Source organism: Cnephaeus nilssonii (genome assembly GCF_951640355.1).
Source record: "Cnephaeus nilssonii genome assembly, chromosome: 14".
NCBI lineage: Eukaryota > Metazoa > Chordata > Mammalia > Chiroptera > Vespertilionidae > Cnephaeus > Cnephaeus nilssonii.
Genome location: NC_137085.1, coordinates 25,758,241 through 25,777,197, shown reverse-complemented (window position 1 = coordinate 25,777,197; position 18,957 = coordinate 25,758,241). Strand labels below are relative to the sequence as shown.

Genomic DNA, 18,957 nt, shown 5'->3' with positions numbered 1-18,957 from the left:
AACAGACACATTTTCAGCAACTGCCTGTACACAGGCCAGATCTGAATTGCTAATGTATAATCTGCCTGGCACAGATGTGCAATGAATATTTGGATGTTGTTTTGCCCGTCAGTCCAGGAGGCTGCATTGATGAGGTGATGAGTATTCAGTGATGGGTCCTGGACGTTGGCCAACAGCAGAGTTTGAGCACTTGCGATGACGATAATCAGATTACCCCCCAAAGTGCCTTTGCTGTAATTCGGTGGCAAATTCTGTTACAGGAACTGTAGGGTGGAAAAGTCTCTTTCCTTTTTGATGCAATGATGCCTTATGTTTTTCAGATTTGGGAAAGGTAGAGAAGTTGCCTTTATTGTGCCCTTGCCTGCCAGCTCCCAAGGCTGTGTGTGAGTCATGTGGCGCTGACTCCTTGGGTTTGAATTTGCCATTTTCTAGCTTATTTTATTAAGCTCTTGGTGTCTCAGTTTTCTCATGTGTTAAAATGGGTTGAAAAATTCTATCAACCATACAGAGCTGCTATGGGGATCCAACGAGTTGATATAAGTCCCAGCAAATGTTAACTATTGCCATATCATTGGTCATTTGCTTTCTTTCAATATTACTCTGGTCAAATAGGTTGGATATCCTGAGAATAAAGTTAAGGCCTCTCCATTACCTCTGGATGTCACATGACCTGTACTATGCTACAGGTCCGTTTCCGGTTGTAGGGAACATTTCCAGTCCTTATATGACCATGAAGCTTTTTTCCTGAAGCATCTTTCACAGCCTACTTTCCCAAGAACATACTACAGGACAAGCTGCCCTAGCAGGTGATACACAACATTTACAAAGCTTTGAAAGAAAAACATGGGATTCAAGAATTTTATATACAATCATGATATCCTATATAATAAAAGCCTAATATGCTAAGTGTCTGGTTGACTGGTCGGCTATTCAACCAATCAAAGCATAATATGCTAATGATACACTAAGGGCACTCAACCGCTTGCTATGATGTGCACTGACCACCAGGAGGTAGATGCTCCGACAGGTAGGTTAGCTTGCTGCTGGGGTCCGGCTGATGGGGACTGAGCATGAAGGGCCAGACACGTCCTGGAGCCTTCCCAGTGGTCTCTCCCTGGCTGGCCAAACTCCCGCATCCCTCCCCTGCCCGATCTTGCACCAGTGGGGTCCCTTGGCCTGGCTTGCGCCCTCTAGCAATCCAGGACCCCTAGGGGATGTCGGAGAGCCGGTTTCAGCCTGATCCCGCAGGTCAGGCCAAGGTACTTCACTGGTGCACGAATTCGTGCACTGGGCCTCTAGTTTACATATAAAGGCAACAGGGATTAACTATGCAAATGCATATGTTCTCTCTGAAAAAAAAAATGTTACTCAAAAAATGTTTCTCTGTTTATTAGACAACTCCCATCTCCAAGAATTAGTCAACGTTAAAACACGGGTGAAATGTCATTATTCAAATGTGAACAAAAAGAAAGGTCTGGGAATATTAATATCAGGCAACGTAGAATTATACAAGTCAAAGAGTATTAAACTGGTAACTATTTCATTTCTTTATCCCCAAATGCACAACATAGGTCCTAAATAGTCACAGCCAGATTTATTGTGGAAGGGGAAGCAGTGGGTGAAAGGTATGTGGGAAGGGATGGCTTGTCTGCCAGGGCCCCTTGGGTATAAGTTTTTAAGGGACCTCTACTTTGAATACTGGAGAGGATACCTACTTTATCTGCCTAAGTCCCCTTCTTCTGGCAACTGCTTCCTCCTCCTTCCTCTGTGCACCTGGGCTCCTTTCTCCCAGCAATAGGATCGCTGGGGCCATGTGATCCTGGTCCAACACAGTTGATGGGAGTTGACCTGAGTCAGGGAACCACACGACCTTGCCCCTTGGCTTGCTTCATTAATTTAAGAGAAGACATCAGAATCTTCACTTTTGTCTTTTCAAACTCTGGAAAAGTGGGATGGTTCCTCTTATAGACAGTAAGATGGAGGTCTTGGTTGCTATTGGTTGCCATGTTCCCTGGCAAGAGGAAGAAACTAATCTACAATGAAGTTTTATATAAAAACATGCGGCTCTGGTGGCTTTTGAATTTCTGGTAGCATTGGAACCTCAAGACCAGCCATAGCCCTGCACTTCCCTGGTGTAGGTATGCACTTTTTCCTTGAATGGCGTCATCTATTTCTATAGCTTCCTAGGAATTTTCTTTTTCTGCCTTTTTCTCTCTTACAGTTATAAACTGTATTAGTCAGAAACCCAGCTAGCTTGCAACCAAGAGCCCTAATAGTACTTGTTAAAAATTTTAAATAATGGTACATACATCCTGACATATGATACTATATTTCTCTATTAAATTGATTAAATCAGGTTTCCTGGTTCCACAGGCAAAGGGAGCATACAGTTTGGCAGAAAGCAAGCTGTCAACATGGTACTTTGGTTTGAAAATGACATAATCAGTTAGTGATTTTCTTAAATTGCTTTTTTTCTTTTCTGTACTGCTAGGCAATTTTGTCATATGTCATATGCCTACTTTTTTTTCTGTTTTTAAAATTTGCTTTTTAAAATGTTAAATATTTGCTTTTAGAATATAAAGTCAATTTTTTTTTCTAGGCTGCTTGTAGTAGCAAAAAGTTGGAGTAATCTAAATATATAATAAAAGATTAATTAGGACAAATTATACATCCCAAGTTGGGCAATAATTGGAAACACAAATGTCCAAAGCTATGTTGTAAAAATGTACGTGACCAATAGGATTACTTTATACTTTTTCTCATGTTCATTTTTTTTCTTCTAAGAAAACCAACTACTAGAAATAAAAAAATACAAGCAAACAAAAGAAAAATTTAATCCATACTGATGATCACACTCATCTTTTAAGACTTAAAAGACTTTTTTTCGAATTTATTTTTATTGATTTCCGAGAGGAAGGGAGAAGGAGAGAGTGATAGAAACATCAATGATGAGAGAGAATCATTGATTGGCTGCCTCCTGCACATCCCCTACTGAGGATTGAGCCTGCAACCCAGGCATGTGCCCTTGACAGGAATCGAACCTGGGACTCTTCAGTCTGCAGGCCGACACTCTATCCACAGAGCCAAACCAGCCAGGGCAAGACTTAAAAGACTTTTATAAACTTTTATAATCAATGTTACCACCTGGGTATACATTTTTATAAACTTTTATAATTATATAGCCATATATACTTTGACATTTGTTCATTGAAAAAATCTTTTATTTCCTATAAAAATGGGACTACATCACATGTGCTTTTTTAAAAACCTCAACTGTATGAGGTATAATTTACATATAATGTGCACTCATTTTAAGCATCATTTCATGAGTTCTGACAAATTTTACAGCATTATAACCACCACCATGATAAAGATATGAAACATTCCCATCATCCAAAAAAAAAATTCCTTTGTGTTCTTTCATATTCAATCTCAGGCAAACAGTGATCTGCTTTCTGTTGCTATAGATTAGGTATTTTTTCTCTCAAGTTTCATATTAATGGGATCATACAATATGAACTCTTTTGTGTCTGGTTTCTGTCACTCAGTATTTTTGAGATTCATCCATGTCACCGTGCTTGTCAGTAGTTAATTCCTTTTTATTGCAGAGTGTTTCATTGTATGAATATACCACACTGTGTTTATCCATTCCAGCACTATTTCTTGAAAAGACTCTCTTTTCCCTATTGAATTACCTCAGTACCTTTGGCAATAATCAATTGACTACATATGTGCAGATCTATTTTAGGACTCTTCTGTTGGTTGGGTCTCTTTACCTTTACTTCAGTCCCACTGTCTTGACAGTTGGGAAAACTCCTGATACTGAGTTAAACATTGAGAGGGAAATACACCTTATTGAGGTTGTTTGTGTCATCACTGTGACTTTCCCTCGCTAGGGTGGCAACAGACTGGGGCAATTCATCCAGGCCTGTGGAAGGCTGCCTTCATCTCTCTCAAGTTTATGATACTCTGTTTACAAATCAGCTTCACACCCTTTGTCTCCATCACTTATATACTGATTCGGTGCCTCTCCTGCACTCTTCATTTGTCCTTTCTTCACAAACACTCTGTGGGGTGGGCTACTTAGACCCAATTATACCCATTTAACAGATAAGGAAATTTACACTTTAGGATTATCACCATCAGGACACCTTCTCAAAAATTGGAATCCTAGGCAAGTAACACAGAAAACCAAAGGCCAATCTGAGTTCATCATCATAGCAGTCTGTTCTAAGTCTATCTGATGACTTCTTGGGAGAGGGGCAGGCCACAGAGGTCACACCTGTGCTACACTTGTGTCCCTATAAAACCTCAATACACACACACACCTTTTCTAGACTATATTTGTCTTAAATGACATCTGGCCTAGGATAGTGCTTCCTGCAAGATATTTTAGCATTTGCTTGTGGTCATATTTCTGGGTAACAAGGCCAAGTCACCCTTACTGTGAACCCCACCCAATCCCCAGTCCTCTCTTGTTAAGGATAGAGAGCTAGAGCTAGACTGTATTTTCTGGCTTGGATTCTTTCAAATATTCAACATCTTTTGAGTTAAGCTCGAATTTCTGCTTCATGCAAGTAAATGACGCTGATAACTCTACTAGGGCTTTCAAAGAACCAATGTCTGCTACAGGGAGGGCAGGCAATATGGCCTCATGCAGTGATTCTCAAAGGGCTGGGATAAAGCAGTGGGTGCGGACACTAGATCTTTTAGGACCAGAGGATTAATTTGAAGACAGAAGAGCATCTTGTCCCCTCACTTTGATATGACTCAGAATACTGTATTAATTTTTAATTTCATGAAGTATTAAGGGACATTTATGGTATTAAAGGGGTGCAGTGAGAGATTCTGGTACGTGCAGTCCTGGATGGATCAGGTACCCATGGGTTGAATCCTGGCTCACTCACTTTTCAGTTGTGTGCTCTTGGGCAAGATCACTTCCACTCTGGGAGGTGGGTGGAGGGTCAAGGTAAGCTCCATAGCAGTGGCACGAGGCAAGCCTTGAAGGGTAAAAAGCATTTTTGCCTTACACTTAGGAGGCACAAATACTTAATACGACACAAATATTAAGAGCTGATGAATCAGTTGGCATTAAGAAATAAACCCTAAGCACTACATGCATGACAACAATCCTTTTTCAACATCCAGTTTACTCTTAGTTTCTGACTTCAGGCTTGGCTGTCATATCTACGTATGGATCACGGGAGCCAAAATTTAATATTGTACTGTTTGTTCCTATGATAAATATCTTTTATTGACTTGTCTCAGTATGCAAGAATATGTTTTGTACAAAACATACAAAGCATCATTGCTATGGAACCAGGCAAAGTTATGACTAACCAACATTTCCCAAGAGGACAGGGAACAGGTGCACTGATTCTGGGAACTAGAGTGACCCTGTTCTCAATATGTTAGGAAGCCAAATTCTTCAACTTTTACGATGATACACAAACTGTCAAAAACAATTAAGGCACAATATGACTCAAAATTTATACTTAGAGCAGCAATAATCTAGAGAAAATATAATTAACACATGGAATTGTATCACATTTTAATTAACACTGATAAGACATAATTATTATAGCATAAAAGATACTGTTTTATGAAACAGGAAGGTGTGGTGTATAGGAAGGTGGCTCAGATTAAAAAATCAAATGTGTTAAAAAAAATCTCTTCGGCATTAGATTCTAGGTTTCTTTTCTGATTTAAAACTGGATCTACATTCTATCATATATTAATGAATGTAGCAAAAAGACCTTTAATATGTCTGATTATACCAGCAGTTTGGTGACATATTGGTAGAGCTGTTCTGTAAATGCTTCAGAGGAAAACTTTTCCTTCACCCTGGCTCTGCCAGCCAGTCCCATTGTGACTTTTAAGGAAGGTTCATGGATGAACTTTTCTATTGCTTCTGAGAAGTGCACAGGGTCAGGCTCACACAGAAACCCTGTGACACTGTGGACAATGGACTCCAAGGGCCCACCTGAATTCACAGCAACGACGGGGCACTGCATGTACATGGCCTCCACAGGGACAATGCCAAAGTGTTCATTGCTTGGTGTGTAAATCACGCATGTGCAGCCGTGGAGGAGTGAGATTTTCTGTTTGTCCGAGAAAGACCGCAGGAAGGTCACAGACTGGTCAAGGTCAAACTGCTGGGCCATTTTCTTCAGTTCCTGATAGTGTTCCACATTCTCCAGGACTCTCTCGTCATAACCACCAGCCATAATCAGATGAACCTTGTCCCAATCTTGGGATGTCAATCTTCCACGCAGCTTTACTAGGGCTTCCAGCGCCAAAGTCAGGTTTTTCTTCCTTTCATATCTGTTGATGGAGAGGAACAGGAATTTTTTTCCCTTGGGGACTAGTTCATCAAGCTTTTCAGGGACAGCTGAGTCAAAGCTGGTAACATTCAGAGATGGGTAGAGGACAGCGGGGTCTATGTGAGACAGGGACTTAAACGTTTTCTTAAATATGGCAGCTGTGAACTGACTGTTGACCAAGATGCAGTCAGCCATACCTGTGGTGTATTCTTCTACCCAGTCAATCGGGGCCCTGTATAGACGTTTAAGAAAAGAATCCCTCTTGGTAAGAAGCAGATCTGGGAAGTGACAATAAAACAAGATCTTCTTACGCCGTCTGGCCAGCTTGAACACTGGGATACAGGCAGACACCTAGCCAAAGCAAAGATCAAAAACAGGTAAAGTAACTGGTCAAATAAACTTCAAGAAGATCAAAAGAACAGACACATGCTGCCTACCAGTGGGCTCCTTGTGGGCAATGTCTCATTCTGCTTTGTGTTCCTACAGACTCTCACCCAGTCCAATGCCTGGTGTATTAAAGGCTGGTAGGCATTTTCTGGATGTGTGCTAAATATGTAAAGCTGCAAGTTGAGTGTTTTCTCTAGAATAAGCAGTCCAATGAAAATGAAAATCTAATAACCACATGAAAAATTTTTAATGGGTTAAATAAATTTTAATATAGTTTATCTAAAATATCACCATTGAAAATGTAATCAATACTATAAAAGTTAATGGGATACTTTACACTTTTTTTCCACATTAAATCTTTAAAATCATGTGTGTATTTTACACTGACAGCACATCTTAGTTCAGACTAGCCACATTTCAAGTGCTCAATAGCCACCTGTGGCTAGTGGCTACCATACTGGACAGAGCAGCTCCAGCATATTTCGCCTTCTAAGAAACTGAATGAACTATAGTAGTTCAGAGGGCAGTCTCTGGAATCAAGATTGCCAGGGTTTGAATCTCAGTTCCACTAGCTAGGTGTGTGACCATGATCAAGTAATCTACCTCTTTCTGGGCCTCAGTTTCCTCTTCTGTAACATGGTGGCAATTATAATTACAAAAAAACCCCATTTTTTTATAATTACTAAACGCAATGGGATATGTAAAACGCTTAGGAATTAAGCTTGTAATATGTGCTCAATAAATATTAACCATAATCATTACTGAGCATGATCACTAGCTGGCATTACTAGACTTTCCTGTTCGATAATCTTACAAATCACTTAATATCCAGCTCATTTAACACCTGAAGGTAAGCTTTCCAAAGCTACTTAGTTAGAAAGTAGCAGATGAATGGCACTTGAATCCGGGTCTCTTACTTCCAAGCTCAGTTTTTTCTCTATCTGCTGCAGTCTCGGCTGCCTCATGCTTATTAACTAGTTAGACATGCAGGGTGTTTGGAAAATGTCCACATTTCTCAAAAAGAAGTATCTTCCACACAAGTAAGGATGATCAAAAGTAACTCAAGAGTTATGAAGAGGCCCCTGGAGCCGGGTGAGCCCTGGGCCCCGGGTCGGGGCGAGGCCGCGGGCCCCTGGAGCCGGGTGAGCCCTGGGCCCCGGGTCCGGGCGAGGCTGCGGGCCCCTGGAGCCGGGTGAGCCCTGGGCCCCGGGTCCGGGCGAGGCCGCGGGCCCCTGGAGCCGGGTGAGCCCTGGGCCCCGGGTCGGGGCGAGGCCGCGGGCCCCTGGAGCCGGGTGAGCCCTGGGCCCCGGGTCCGGGCGAGGCCGCGGGCCCCTGGAGCCGGGTGAGCCCTGGGCCCCGGGTCGGGGCGAGGCCGCGGGCCCCTGGAGCCGGGTGAGCCCTGGGCCCCGGGTCCGGGCGAGGCCGCGGGCCCCTGGAGCCGGGTGAGCCCTGGGCCCCGGGTCGGGGCGAGGCCGCGGGCCCCTGGAGCCGGGTGAGCCCTGGGCCCCGGGTCCGGGCGAGGCCGCGGGCCCCTGGAGCCGGGTGAGCCCTGGGCCCCGGGTCGGGGCGAGGCCGCGGGCCCCTGGAGCCGGGTGAGCCCTGGGCCCCGGGTCCGGGCGAGGCCGCGGGCCCCTGGAGCCGGGTGAGCCCTGGGCCCCGGGTCGGGGCGAGGCCGCGGGCCCCTGGAGCCGGGTGAGCCCTGGGCCCCGGGTCGGGGCGAGGCCGCGGGCCCCTGGAGCCGGGTGAGCCCTGGGCCCCGGGTCGGGGCGAGGCCGCGGGCCCCTGGAGCCGGGTGAGCCCTGGGCCCCGTGTCCGGGCGAGGCCGCGGGCCCCTGGAGCCGGGTGAGCCCTGGGCCCCGGGTCGGGGCGAGGCCGCGGGCCCCTGGAGCCGGGTGAGCCCTGGGCCCCGTGTCCGGGCGAGGCCGCGGGCCCCTGGAGCCGGGTGAGCCCTGGGCCCCGGGTCGGGGCGAGGCCGCGGGCCCCAGGAGCCGGGTGAGCCCTGGGCCCCGGGTCCGGGCGAGGCCGCGGGCCCCAGGAGCCGGGTGAGCCCTGGGCCCCGGGTCCGGGCGAGGCCGCGGGCCCCTGGAGCCGGGTGAGCCCTGGGCCCCGGGTCCGGGCGAGGCCGCGGGCCCCTGGAGCCGGGTGAGCCCTGGGCCCCGGGTCCGGGCGAGGCCGCGGGCCCCTGGAGCCGGGTGAGCCCTGGGCCCCGGGTCCGGGCGAGGCCGCGGGCCCCTGGAGCCGGGTGAGCCCTGGGCCCCGGGTCCGGGCGAGGCCGCGGGCCCCTGGAGCCGGGTGAGCCTGGCCCCGGGTCCGGGCGAGGCCGTGGGCCCCTGGATCCGGGTGAAGCAGTGCCCCTGGGTCCAGCCGAGACCAAACCAGAGGGAGTCGGACCTGCATTACCACCATTTGTCCACCATCCAGAGCTGAGGGGTCAGTGCCGACATGTACTCATAGGGAACCGGTGGACATTGATATTGGGTCTCAAAAGAACTGTTGGTCCAGAAAGAAACTCACTACAGACTGATTCATTTGCCTGTCAGCATAACTATTTTTGCTCGTCGCACATTCAATTCTTATAAGTATATCTATAGTGACACATGATTTCGCTCATCTAGGGGAAATGATGAACAACATAGACTGATGAACAAGAACAGAACCAGAAACAAGGAGGCATCGATCGGACTATCGGGCCTCAGAGGGAGGATAGGGGAGGGTGGGGGGAGGGGGGAGAGATCAACCAAAGGTCTTGTGTGCATGCATATGAGCCTAACCAATGCTTAAGTTCAACAGAGGGTTGGGGCATCCAAGGGGAGGGGGGTGGGATGGGAATGGGGGGATGAGGACAAATATGTGACACCTTAATCAATAAAGAAATTTAAAAAAAAAAAGAAAAAAGAAAAAAAAGAGTTATGAAGAAGCACAAACACAAATGTGATGCTGTTTCCCCTATCAGTGTGGCAAAGATTAAAATGGTTGATAACATCCAACATGCACCAGACATGAAGCAAAATGCTCTGTAATTCATGTGGGAGAGTAAAGTAACACAATCTCTTTGGAAGGCAAATTTGACAATAGCTATTGATATTTAAAATGAACAACTCTTAGACCTACTCATTTTATTTCTGGGAAGTTACTCAAAGGACATACTTGCAGAAGTACAAAAAGAAGGTACAAGGGTGTTCATTACAAAACTGATCTATTCACAAAAAAACCCACAATGTTAGTGTCCTTTAACAGAAGAATATATAAATTACCTGTACATTTTGAAAAAAGAGATTTTTCCAGCCACTATGAAGAATTAAGTGCATCTCTAATACTGACATATAAGGATGTTCCAAACAGAATTTTTTGGCGAAAAAAAGCAAGTTGTCTAATAGTAGGTATGTTATAATCCTAATTATTACAAACTAGAGGCCTGCTGCACAAAATTCATTCAAGAGTAGGCCTTCCTTCCCCTGGCTGCCGGCACCAGGTTCCCTAGCAGCCTGGAAGGTCCTTCGGCCTAATTAGCATATTACGCTTTTATTATTATAGATAAGATTTATCTATGAACAGACACACATATGGTGGTGTAGCCATAGATAATTTCTATAAGGACACAGGAGAAACTGTTCAACAGTGGCTATTTTTAGGGCGAGGAACTGGAATGGAACTTTATATTATACTCTTTTATACTACTTGATGTTTTAGTCATAATTTGTTACTTTTTAAAATAAATATTTTGGGAGGGGGCGGGCGGGTGGGAGGAAGACAAAGGAGTTTAGAATAGACTCCAGATCCATGTGGGCATTCTTTACCCAGTGAAAGAATTTGTACTTTTTTTACAAAGACTAATGGAGAGCCACGCTGAAGTTCTAATGGGGACGGGACATGTTTGGCTTGGTGTTTTAACACGACCCGGCTGCAAAGGCTACAGACAGTGTGATGCGCATGGCCTAGAAATAGTGTCAACAGAAATAATGCAAAGACGGAAGACACACGAGTTACTCAAAAGTAAAAAGTGACTGAAGGCTGACTTCTAATGCTTGTGTTTCTTAGAGAGAGCCCCCAGGCCCATCTGCTTCAGAATCACCGACGTGCCAGTGAAAAATGCAGATTTCGGGGCCCCATATCTCGGGGCTCCTGGATGAAACTTCTCCTGTCATGTGTAACTTAAGTGTGTCCACACTAACGTTCGAGAACTACAGCCACTCCCAGCTCTGACCTCTCTCGATCAGTCCCAGTGCTTCCGAACCGCAGACCCGGAGAGGTCCCGAGGAGCGCAAAGGGGCGTGGCGAGGGCCCGGCGAGGTCACCTCACCTGGTCGCACACGACCACGTCGAACACCTCGTCGCCGAGGAACAGCACGTAGAGCGCCAGGAAGACCATGCGCGCGTAGGCACAGAGCGCGGCGCCGCGGCCGCCCCAGCCCAGGCTGCGCGGCAGCCAGTCCCCCGCGCAGCGGACCGGCAGTTCGCGGCTCTCGGCGAAGCAGTGGCCCGGGTCGTAGTGCGCCGTCCAGATCTTCACGCTGCACCCGCGCGCCTGCAGTGCCAGCGCCGCGTCCAGCACCAGCCGCTCGGCGCCGCCCACGCCCAGGTCTGGGTGCAGAAACAGCACGGACGGGCTGGGAGCCAACTTATCCCGCGCCCGCTCCTCTGCCATGGCCCGGGTGTCCCGCACCCTTAGGCACCGGCGCGCCTGCTCCGTCCCAGGGCACCCGGTGGGCGTCTGCGGGGCTGACCACGCCCCCCGGCGCGTACGTAGGTTAGGCCACATCAGCGCAAGTCTGTGGGTGCCTAGTAACCGCCTGAGAAAATTTCTCTTCTGGCCATGGCTGTATCCGCCCATTGGTACGAATTGGACTCTATGAAGGATGCTGTGATCTAAAGGAAGAAGACGGAAGATCTGTATACCCCACGCAGCAGCGGACCAAGTCGCCGGTAGCAAAATTCCAACAGGCAGATAGAAGGACAGCCCTGGCGTCCTTGGAGCCCGAGGCCCCGCCAGCAGGTCCGGGGGCGGGACTGAGCCAGTTTCTCCAGCCGCTGGTTCTGCCCTCGAGGGCTCCGCCGCTTCCCAGCCGTCAGCTTCGGTCCCCTGCCACCTCCAGTTTCCAGAATGGTATGGTGACCCCAGCCTTCCCTCCTTAGTCCCCACTTCTCCCAGGCGCCCCGACTTGTACCTTGCGCCTTGCCCTCCTTCCGCGGCCCCCCTGCTTTCCCCACCCTCCAGTGGGTCGAGGTTGTCGGGGCCTGGGGTTTGGGGGCCTGCGGGCGGCGCTCACCCGTCTGTCTGCTTGTCTCCCTCCGCAGCCTGGCCCGACCCCCAGTGGCACCAACGTGGGCTCCTCAGGACGCTCCCCCAGTAAAGCAGTGGCCGCCCGGGCGGCGGGGAGCACGGTCCGGCAGAGGTAAGGATCCCGGTGACCCCACTGGTTGTGGGCTGGGAGAAATGGGACCCAAGAATCCGCTGGTCCCGAGGAGGTCACCCAGAATGTTAAGATTCACGAAGACAAAGTGAGCCTCAGGTGACGTGGCCGTGGGAGTAATGGCCTTTAGGTCTTTTGTGTCTAGAGAGGGAGGTGACATTTTATTCTCATTGCACAGTTAAGTAGGGACAGAGACAACTTGGAAAAAACTGGTATCATTGAACTGGCATTGCTGGACCTGAGCTTTGCACTCACATTTCTATCAATTTAACAAGATTTGTCCAACTCATTGTCCCTGATCATCCCTGCCTCCTCCCCCCACTTCATTGCTCTGCTCTATACGCCTTCACCCAGAGCCAGAACTTCAGCGTCATCTTGGATTTTTTTCCTATGCTCTGTCTCCATCCAGACATTTGTCAGACTTTAAATTATACACAAAAATCTGCTGCTCATCATTCTTTTCGTCTCTATTTCTACTGCCCTGATTTAGCCGTCAACTTCTCATCTAGACTTTTGCATTTTATTTTACTTTTTATATTTTTTTATTGATTTCAGAGAGGAAGGAAGAGGAAGAGAAAGATAGAAACATCAATGATGAGAGAGAATAACCAATCGGCGTTCGAGCCCGCAACCTGGGCATGTGCCCTTGACCAGAATCGAACCTGGGACCCTTTAGTCCACAGGCAGATGCTCTATCCACTGAGCCAAACCGGCTTGGGCATAGACTTTTGCATTTTCTACTCTTCTCTCCAGGCCATTCCACTCCAATCACTCCTGTGCTCTGGTTCTGTCACTCTTCAGCTTCCTTTCTCTGTTAAGTTTCTTTTTGCTGAACTTTAAAAAAAGGGTGAGAGGGGCAGATAGCAAGGTTCTTGGTGACTTTTTTTTTCCGGCCTATCAGCTTCCCTTCTCCCTTGCTCCTGGGATGCAGCAATAGTGAATTTATTACTATTTTCTGAACCTCCCTTCCTCTCCCCACACACAACTTCTATTTATTCTCCTAAGACTAAGTTCAGAGGTTTTTGGAGGCCTTCTCTGACTCCAAAAGTAGCAGTAGCTATTACTCCTCCCTTTTGCTCCTGAAGCATTTCTTTCATATAGTGGTAATAACATTTGTTTCGGTGTTAAACTTTGAAAGAAACTGCCCAAGTCAATCTGTTCTATGTGAAGTGTTGCACAATAAATGATGAATGAAGGAAGGAATCAAACAACCCCATTGTCTTCAGTTACTTGAACTAGTGGGGTTTTATCCAGAGAGGGTAAAACCTTGAAGGGATACAAGAAAATGATTCATAAGGATGTAAAGAGTGATGAGATTTTTCTTGTTGGCTACCGTAGGTAAATGTAAAACTAATAATGTGAACTTAGCAGAGACAGATTTCAGCTCATTGAAAGTTCTGATATAACTGTGATGTTTCTCTTGAAATTATCGTGTTTTAACTGGTTACTAATTCGAATAACCGTAATGCGGATTTTGTAATCAAAGAAAACACGATAATTTCAAGAGAAACATCAAAAGTGCTTTCTTCAAAGTAATGTCCATCGCTAGCTACACATTTCCCCCATCTTTCAAGTAATTTATGGATACCGTCCCAATAGAACTTTTGTTTTGAGGCAGACCATTCAGAGACCCAATTTTCCACTTCTTCGTTCGTTTTGAAGTGCTGCTTAGAAGGTGCCATCGATCGGAACAAGTGGGAATCTGAAGGAGCAATACAACAAAAATAGCATACATATCAAATCGCATATATATCAACATCTGTGTAACTCCACCTATTGAAAAAAATCCTCATTATTAACCGGTACGCGTAGTAAAGGGATGGTAGGGATAAGGTTTTCATTTCTGTTTTCTCCCTATGTGGGAGATCGTAAACAAGCTTTCCTGAATTTCAAAAAATTTAGAATCAGTAGCCCACAGATAACTGGAATGGGATTTTCAGGAAGGGTGTGCTGGGATTTGGTTAATGATAAGGGGCAGTAATGGGGCAGGGTTTCCCCTCTCTTCCTTTCCTTATGTAGGATTTCTTATGAGTGGGCTGAAGAAGATCTCTTCTGACTTCTCATGCTTGCTGCTTACTCTCGCACTGTAGCACTCCAGCACGGGCGAGAGAGAAGTGGGGTGGAGCAGTGCTGGGTGGGAGGGTGGTTGTTGGGTGGGCTTCCCAGTGACTGAGGAGAGGAGGGAAAGGGTTTCCCCCTCTGTTCGTGGCAGTGCTTGGGTAAGTGCTGTCCAGCTCCTTCTGTATGCGAAGGCTGCCTCCGTCACACAGCTCATCTCACCAGCCTTGGTCTGCTTGTGAAGGACAAGTTCTAGTTGGGTGTTTTCTGCATTTTTTTCATATCCTACCTCTCTGTCCAAGATTTATGGCATATCAAAATAGTGAAAAAAGACTACAAAATGATTTTTTGGTAAAATATATGTTCCATTTTGGGACCTGGCTTACACTGAGTGGCCAGATTATTATGATCTCTGAATGCATAATAATCTGGCCACTCAGTGTGTGTGTGTGTGTGTGTGTATTTATATTAGAGGCCCAGTGCATGAATTTGTGCATGGGTGGGGTCCGGCCAGCCTGGCCAGGGGGAGGGGACATGGGTGGTTGGCCGGCCTGCTTGCTGGTCCAACTCCTGGCTGAGGGGACAATTTGCATATTAGCCTTTTATTATATAGGATCTACACTGAGTGGCCAGATTATTATGCGTTCAGAGATCATAATAATCTGGCCACTCAGTGTATAATTAAAGTTTAATATTTTTGTCTCTTTTGTAGCAAATACAGTAATTTTAAAACATTTTTAAGTAGTTTTAAGTCAGATTACAGTTGACCCTTGAACAACATGGATGTTAGGGTCACTGTCCTTTCCCCTGCAGTCAAAAATTTACGTGTACTTTTGACTCCCCCCAAAACTTAACTACTAATAATAGCTTACTGTTGGCCGGATGCCTTATCCTCATCGAAAACATAAACAGTTGATTAACACATAGTTTGTATGTTGTTATGTTATATACTGAATTCTTACAATAAAGCAAGCTAGAAAAAAGAAAAGAATTTTAAAAATCATAAAGAAGAGAAAATACATTTATGGTATTGAGGGGGAAAAAAACCTCATGTAAGTAGACCCACACAGGTCAGTTCAAACCCATGTTGTTCAAAGGTTGATTGTATGTAGATTCCAGACATTTTAGAGCAGAGGTTTGTTACTTGGCTTCACAAAAATGCATGTGAAGAGAAACTGAAGTACATTGTCCAAATGAGGTGCCATATGTTTGGGCAAGAGGATGGGCTCTGGAGTCAGAACTGGGTCCTCGGCTCAGCTCGGCCACCTGCTGGCTGCGTGGTCTTAGGTAGGCACTTGGCTTAACCTTTTCTGAGCCTCATTTTCCTCTTATAAAACAGAAATGGTAACTGCTTTCCAGAGTTAGTGGGTGCATTAGCATGTGGCAGGTACTCAGTTCATGGTAGTTGTTATGACTTGGGGGGTGAAAACAAAAATTAGGGGTGTACTCACAAAAGAAAACGTGTTTTTTTTTCCTTCTTATTTTGGTTCTTTAACAATGTAATGGTAGCATATGTTATAATGCCATTAAAAGGGTTCCCCCCAAAAAAGACTGTAACGTTTTTTCTCTTAACAGGAAAAATGCCAGCTGTGGAACAAGGAGCGCAGGCCGCACGACCTCAGCCGGCACTGGGGGGATGTGGCGGTTCTACACGGAAGATTCACCTGGCCTCAAAGTGTAAGTCTTGGCAGCAGACCTGTGTTTCTGTCAGGTATCACAGAGCTGCCGGGCAGCACTGTCTCCGCCACCAGGGATGCTGGCTTTGAGGAAGTCTGCAGTACACACAGCTTCGGTTAGTTTGTCCGTATATCAACCAATTAGTTTAGGGCCTGGAATGATCTCTCTTCATGGACTGAGTGAAAGCAAGGGGAAATCTTCATGTAGCTATGCCAGAATAAACAATGGGAACACAAAACTGGAGGAAAAACTGCTTAATTAGATGAAATTGTTCTGTTTTGGTTGTCCGGCACTGAGAAAGAGGAGTAGCCATTTGAATATGAGTTGGGTGGTTTTTCAAAGCTTTTCTAGAACCATAAGCTGATATTATTACAGCTAATAGACATTTCTGCATTAGGCTATGTTAACGAAGGTTCTTTGTCCTTCTTGCCTTTTGTGGGTGGTGAGTAGACCTTGGGGTGAACATATCACTTTCCAAGTTCTTAAGGTCTGAGAGTGCTCATTAGGTGATAGGAAATGGGCATCTGGGGGACCCCTGTTCCCATGCCTCGCTCACCTCACTTTCCAGGGTTTCTGATAGTGTGTGGCAGACCTAATCCCACATGTTTCTGATCAGGTAGGCTCTAGGACACGACTGTTTACAGTTGCTTCCTGACTCAACCAGTGGATGGGGAATAGGAACACTGCAGGTTCAGAAGCTCAGGTTTAGAGAGGCAAAGTTATGTTCTAGCAAGAGCCAGAACCAGATAGTCTGACTGTTCAATCCTGTGCTCCATACGTCTTATCTGGTAGAAAAGAGACAAAATTAGATTTATTTGGATTAGTTTAACTTGACCAGTAGCTTGGCTTGGATCACAAATTTAAAGACTTGTAAGATGAGAATGTATTCAGGAAGTACTTCTTAGGGGGTCAGGGATATATGAGTTGGCTGTATTCAGACAACCTTTTGGTCTTTGTTAAAGGTAATTTTTCTGAGTACCGTATTTTCCGGCGTATAAGACGACTGGGCGTATAGAAGATTTTCCTGGGTTAAAAAGTCGTCTTATACGCCGGAAAATACGGTATTTCAGATAAATTTTGAAGCCCCTTGCTCTTTAGGATATCCAGGGGACTCCTTTGAAACCCTTCTTAAGAAGGTGGTAAAAGCTGTTCTCCTGTGGGTGAGTCTAGCTTGTGCTGGCTCTGGGCTTTCTGCTATTGGGCAGCCAGGCTTGCTTGTTGCTATTGCTTGAGTATTCCCAGGAATTGCTAGAAACTGTTCCTTGAAGTGTTGTAAAGCACAGTCTCATCCCACCAGAAAGATGGTGAAAGGACACAATTGGGAATTTGTATTCACAAATCCACATCTTGGAGCAGTCAAGTAACATCTTAGAGTTTGTTGTTGACTCTTGTAGGATTTTAGAATTTAAAAAAAAATAATAGTAGCATTTCTGGTGAGCTTATTATAAACGTGTATAATCCATGTGTATTAATTTATTTAATACCTCAGTAACAGTATGAGAGAGGTACTGTGATTATCCATACTTTACAGATGAGGAAACTGAGGCTTGGAGAAAATAGGTAACTCATAAAGGACAGAGTGCGTTTGCAAACTCTGGCACTTGGACTCTGAGAGCTCCACTCTCAGCTTTGTGCTCTTATGGCTGATGATATGTTAACATTGCTTTAAAATAGGGGCTTTGATTGAGTGCAGCATGATAACATTCTCTTCCCAGGTGTTTTTAAATTTGTTTACTCCTATAATTGTACAAATTTTGGAAGAACAAAATAGTGTAGCAAGGACATTGATATCTTTGCATTGTTTATCTTACTTTGAAGTAATAGTTTTATAATTGGATCATTTGTACTTAAAAAGTTTGGAGAAGTTTTTATTTTTATTATGGAAAATATCAAATACATGAAATTAGAGAGACTAGTATCTCTAAGACATCCAATCATTTTACTTGTATAATTGTAGTATGCTTTACTAGAAGAGAAGGATTCCTCCTATCTAAATAACCACAATGCTGACTCCACACCTCTACCCCTCTCCCTTCCACTCTCTAGAAATCAATGAAAAAAATATCCTCACTCCTTGGGTGAGGATTAAAAAAAAAATTAAAAAGGAAAGGAAATATGGTGATGTATTATTACTAAAAGTAAGTAAGCATGCCTTTTCTTTTTTCTTTTCAGTGGCCCTGTTCCAGTATTGGTTATGAGTCTTCTGTTCATCGCTTCTGTATTTATGTTGCACATTTGGGGCAAGTACACTCGTTCATAGATTTGGCTACATCCATCTGTCATCTGAAGAAGGAGAAAAAAAAATCATCATATCTTGGACCAAAAGCATTGTGATTTTCTGTTCATGAGAAAGAAATTTTCTGTAAGCTTACTGTTTTACAGAGAATTTAATGAGAATTGATTTTAAGGATCAATTTTTTTTTCTATGTCTAATAAACTTTTTAATTCATTTATACCAAGTCTGATCCTTTAATCTCTGCCTTTCAATTACAAGTAAATATGTAGAAAACACGTCTTTTGGAGCTTGTTTTCTTTGTGGGATTGACAGGTTCTTACATGACCATGTAGTTCAAATCCAAGGTACTGTAATTGGCCTTGGCTTGTTTTCTTCTAGGTATTTCTGTCCTGGTGATTGTCATTTTGGGCGTTTGGTGGTTTTTAAGGAGTGTGCTCATGACTGCATCAGGCAGATCTGTATTCAAAGGCAGCTGGTACCCAAGGGAATAGTCATAGAAATCAGAAATGTTTGCTTATTCTTTTCTTTGTCTCTAAAACCATAGGTTTCAGAGACAAAGAATTAAGAACTCTCTCCCTGTTTTATATTCTGTGAATATAGATCAGGAGTTTCTATCTATCACTTGTCGCTAAACCCATTTTGAAGAATTCATTTGATAAGTTGGATTTTTCAAATAAAATTTTGTTTTCATTGTGAAAATTAAAGACTTCTCTAATCAGAGTGAGGTATCAGCATTTCCAAACTGAGTTGATATAATTCCAAACAAAAAATTAAAAAAATGGAAGTTTCACTTAGCTTATGTTGCCATTCTGGGAATAAGCATTCAGTTTCTGGTAGACCCTAGGAAATACTAAGAATAGCTTAC

General features: G+C 45.1%; 2 protein-coding genes across 2 annotated transcripts; one reads left to right on the top strand and one right to left on the bottom strand.

Annotated features, from left to right (window-relative positions):
* Nucleotides 1–3,243: 3,243 nt before the first annotated feature.
* Nucleotides 3,244–11,418, bottom strand: ALG2 (ALG2 alpha-1,3/1,6-mannosyltransferase). Its single transcript, XM_079789933.1, has 2 exons — nucleotides 11,011–11,418; nucleotides 3,244–6,674 (listed from the first exon to the last, which is right to left on the bottom strand). The coding sequence occupies exons 1-2, from the start codon at nucleotides 11,353–11,355 to the stop codon at nucleotides 5,772–5,774; spliced, it is 1,248 nt and encodes a 415-aa protein (XP_079646059.1). The 5' UTR covers nucleotides 11,356–11,418; the 3' UTR covers nucleotides 3,244–5,771.
* Nucleotides 11,419–11,687: 269 nt separating this feature from the next.
* On the top strand, nucleotides 11,688–18,309 carry SEC61B (SEC61 translocon subunit beta). Its single transcript, XM_079789589.1, has 4 exons — nucleotides 11,688–11,814; nucleotides 12,006–12,103; nucleotides 15,755–15,856; nucleotides 18,029–18,309. The coding sequence occupies exons 1-4, from the start codon at nucleotides 11,812–11,814 to the stop codon at nucleotides 18,114–18,116; spliced, it is 291 nt and encodes a 96-aa protein (XP_079645715.1). The 5' UTR covers nucleotides 11,688–11,811; the 3' UTR covers nucleotides 18,117–18,309.
* The last annotated feature ends 648 nt before the right edge of the window (nucleotides 18,310–18,957 follow it).

Coding starts and splice junctions, on each gene's coding strand:
- ALG2 (XM_079789933.1), bottom strand. CDS start 11,355: ATGGCAGAGGAGCGGGCGCGGGATAAGTTGGCTCCCAGCCCGTCCGTG. Junction 6,675..11,010: donor ACGTGGTCGTGTGCGACCAG/GTGAGGTGACCT, acceptor TGCTTTGGCTAG/GTGTCTGCCTGTATCCCAGT.
- SEC61B (XM_079789589.1), top strand. Junction 12,104..15,754: donor GGGAGCACGGTCCGGCAGAG/GTAAGGATCCCG, acceptor TTCTCTTAACAG/GAAAAATGCCAGCTGTGGAA. Junction 15,857..18,028: donor GATTCACCTGGCCTCAAAGT/GTAAGTCTTGGC, acceptor TTTTCTTTTCAG/TGGCCCTGTTCCAGTATTGG.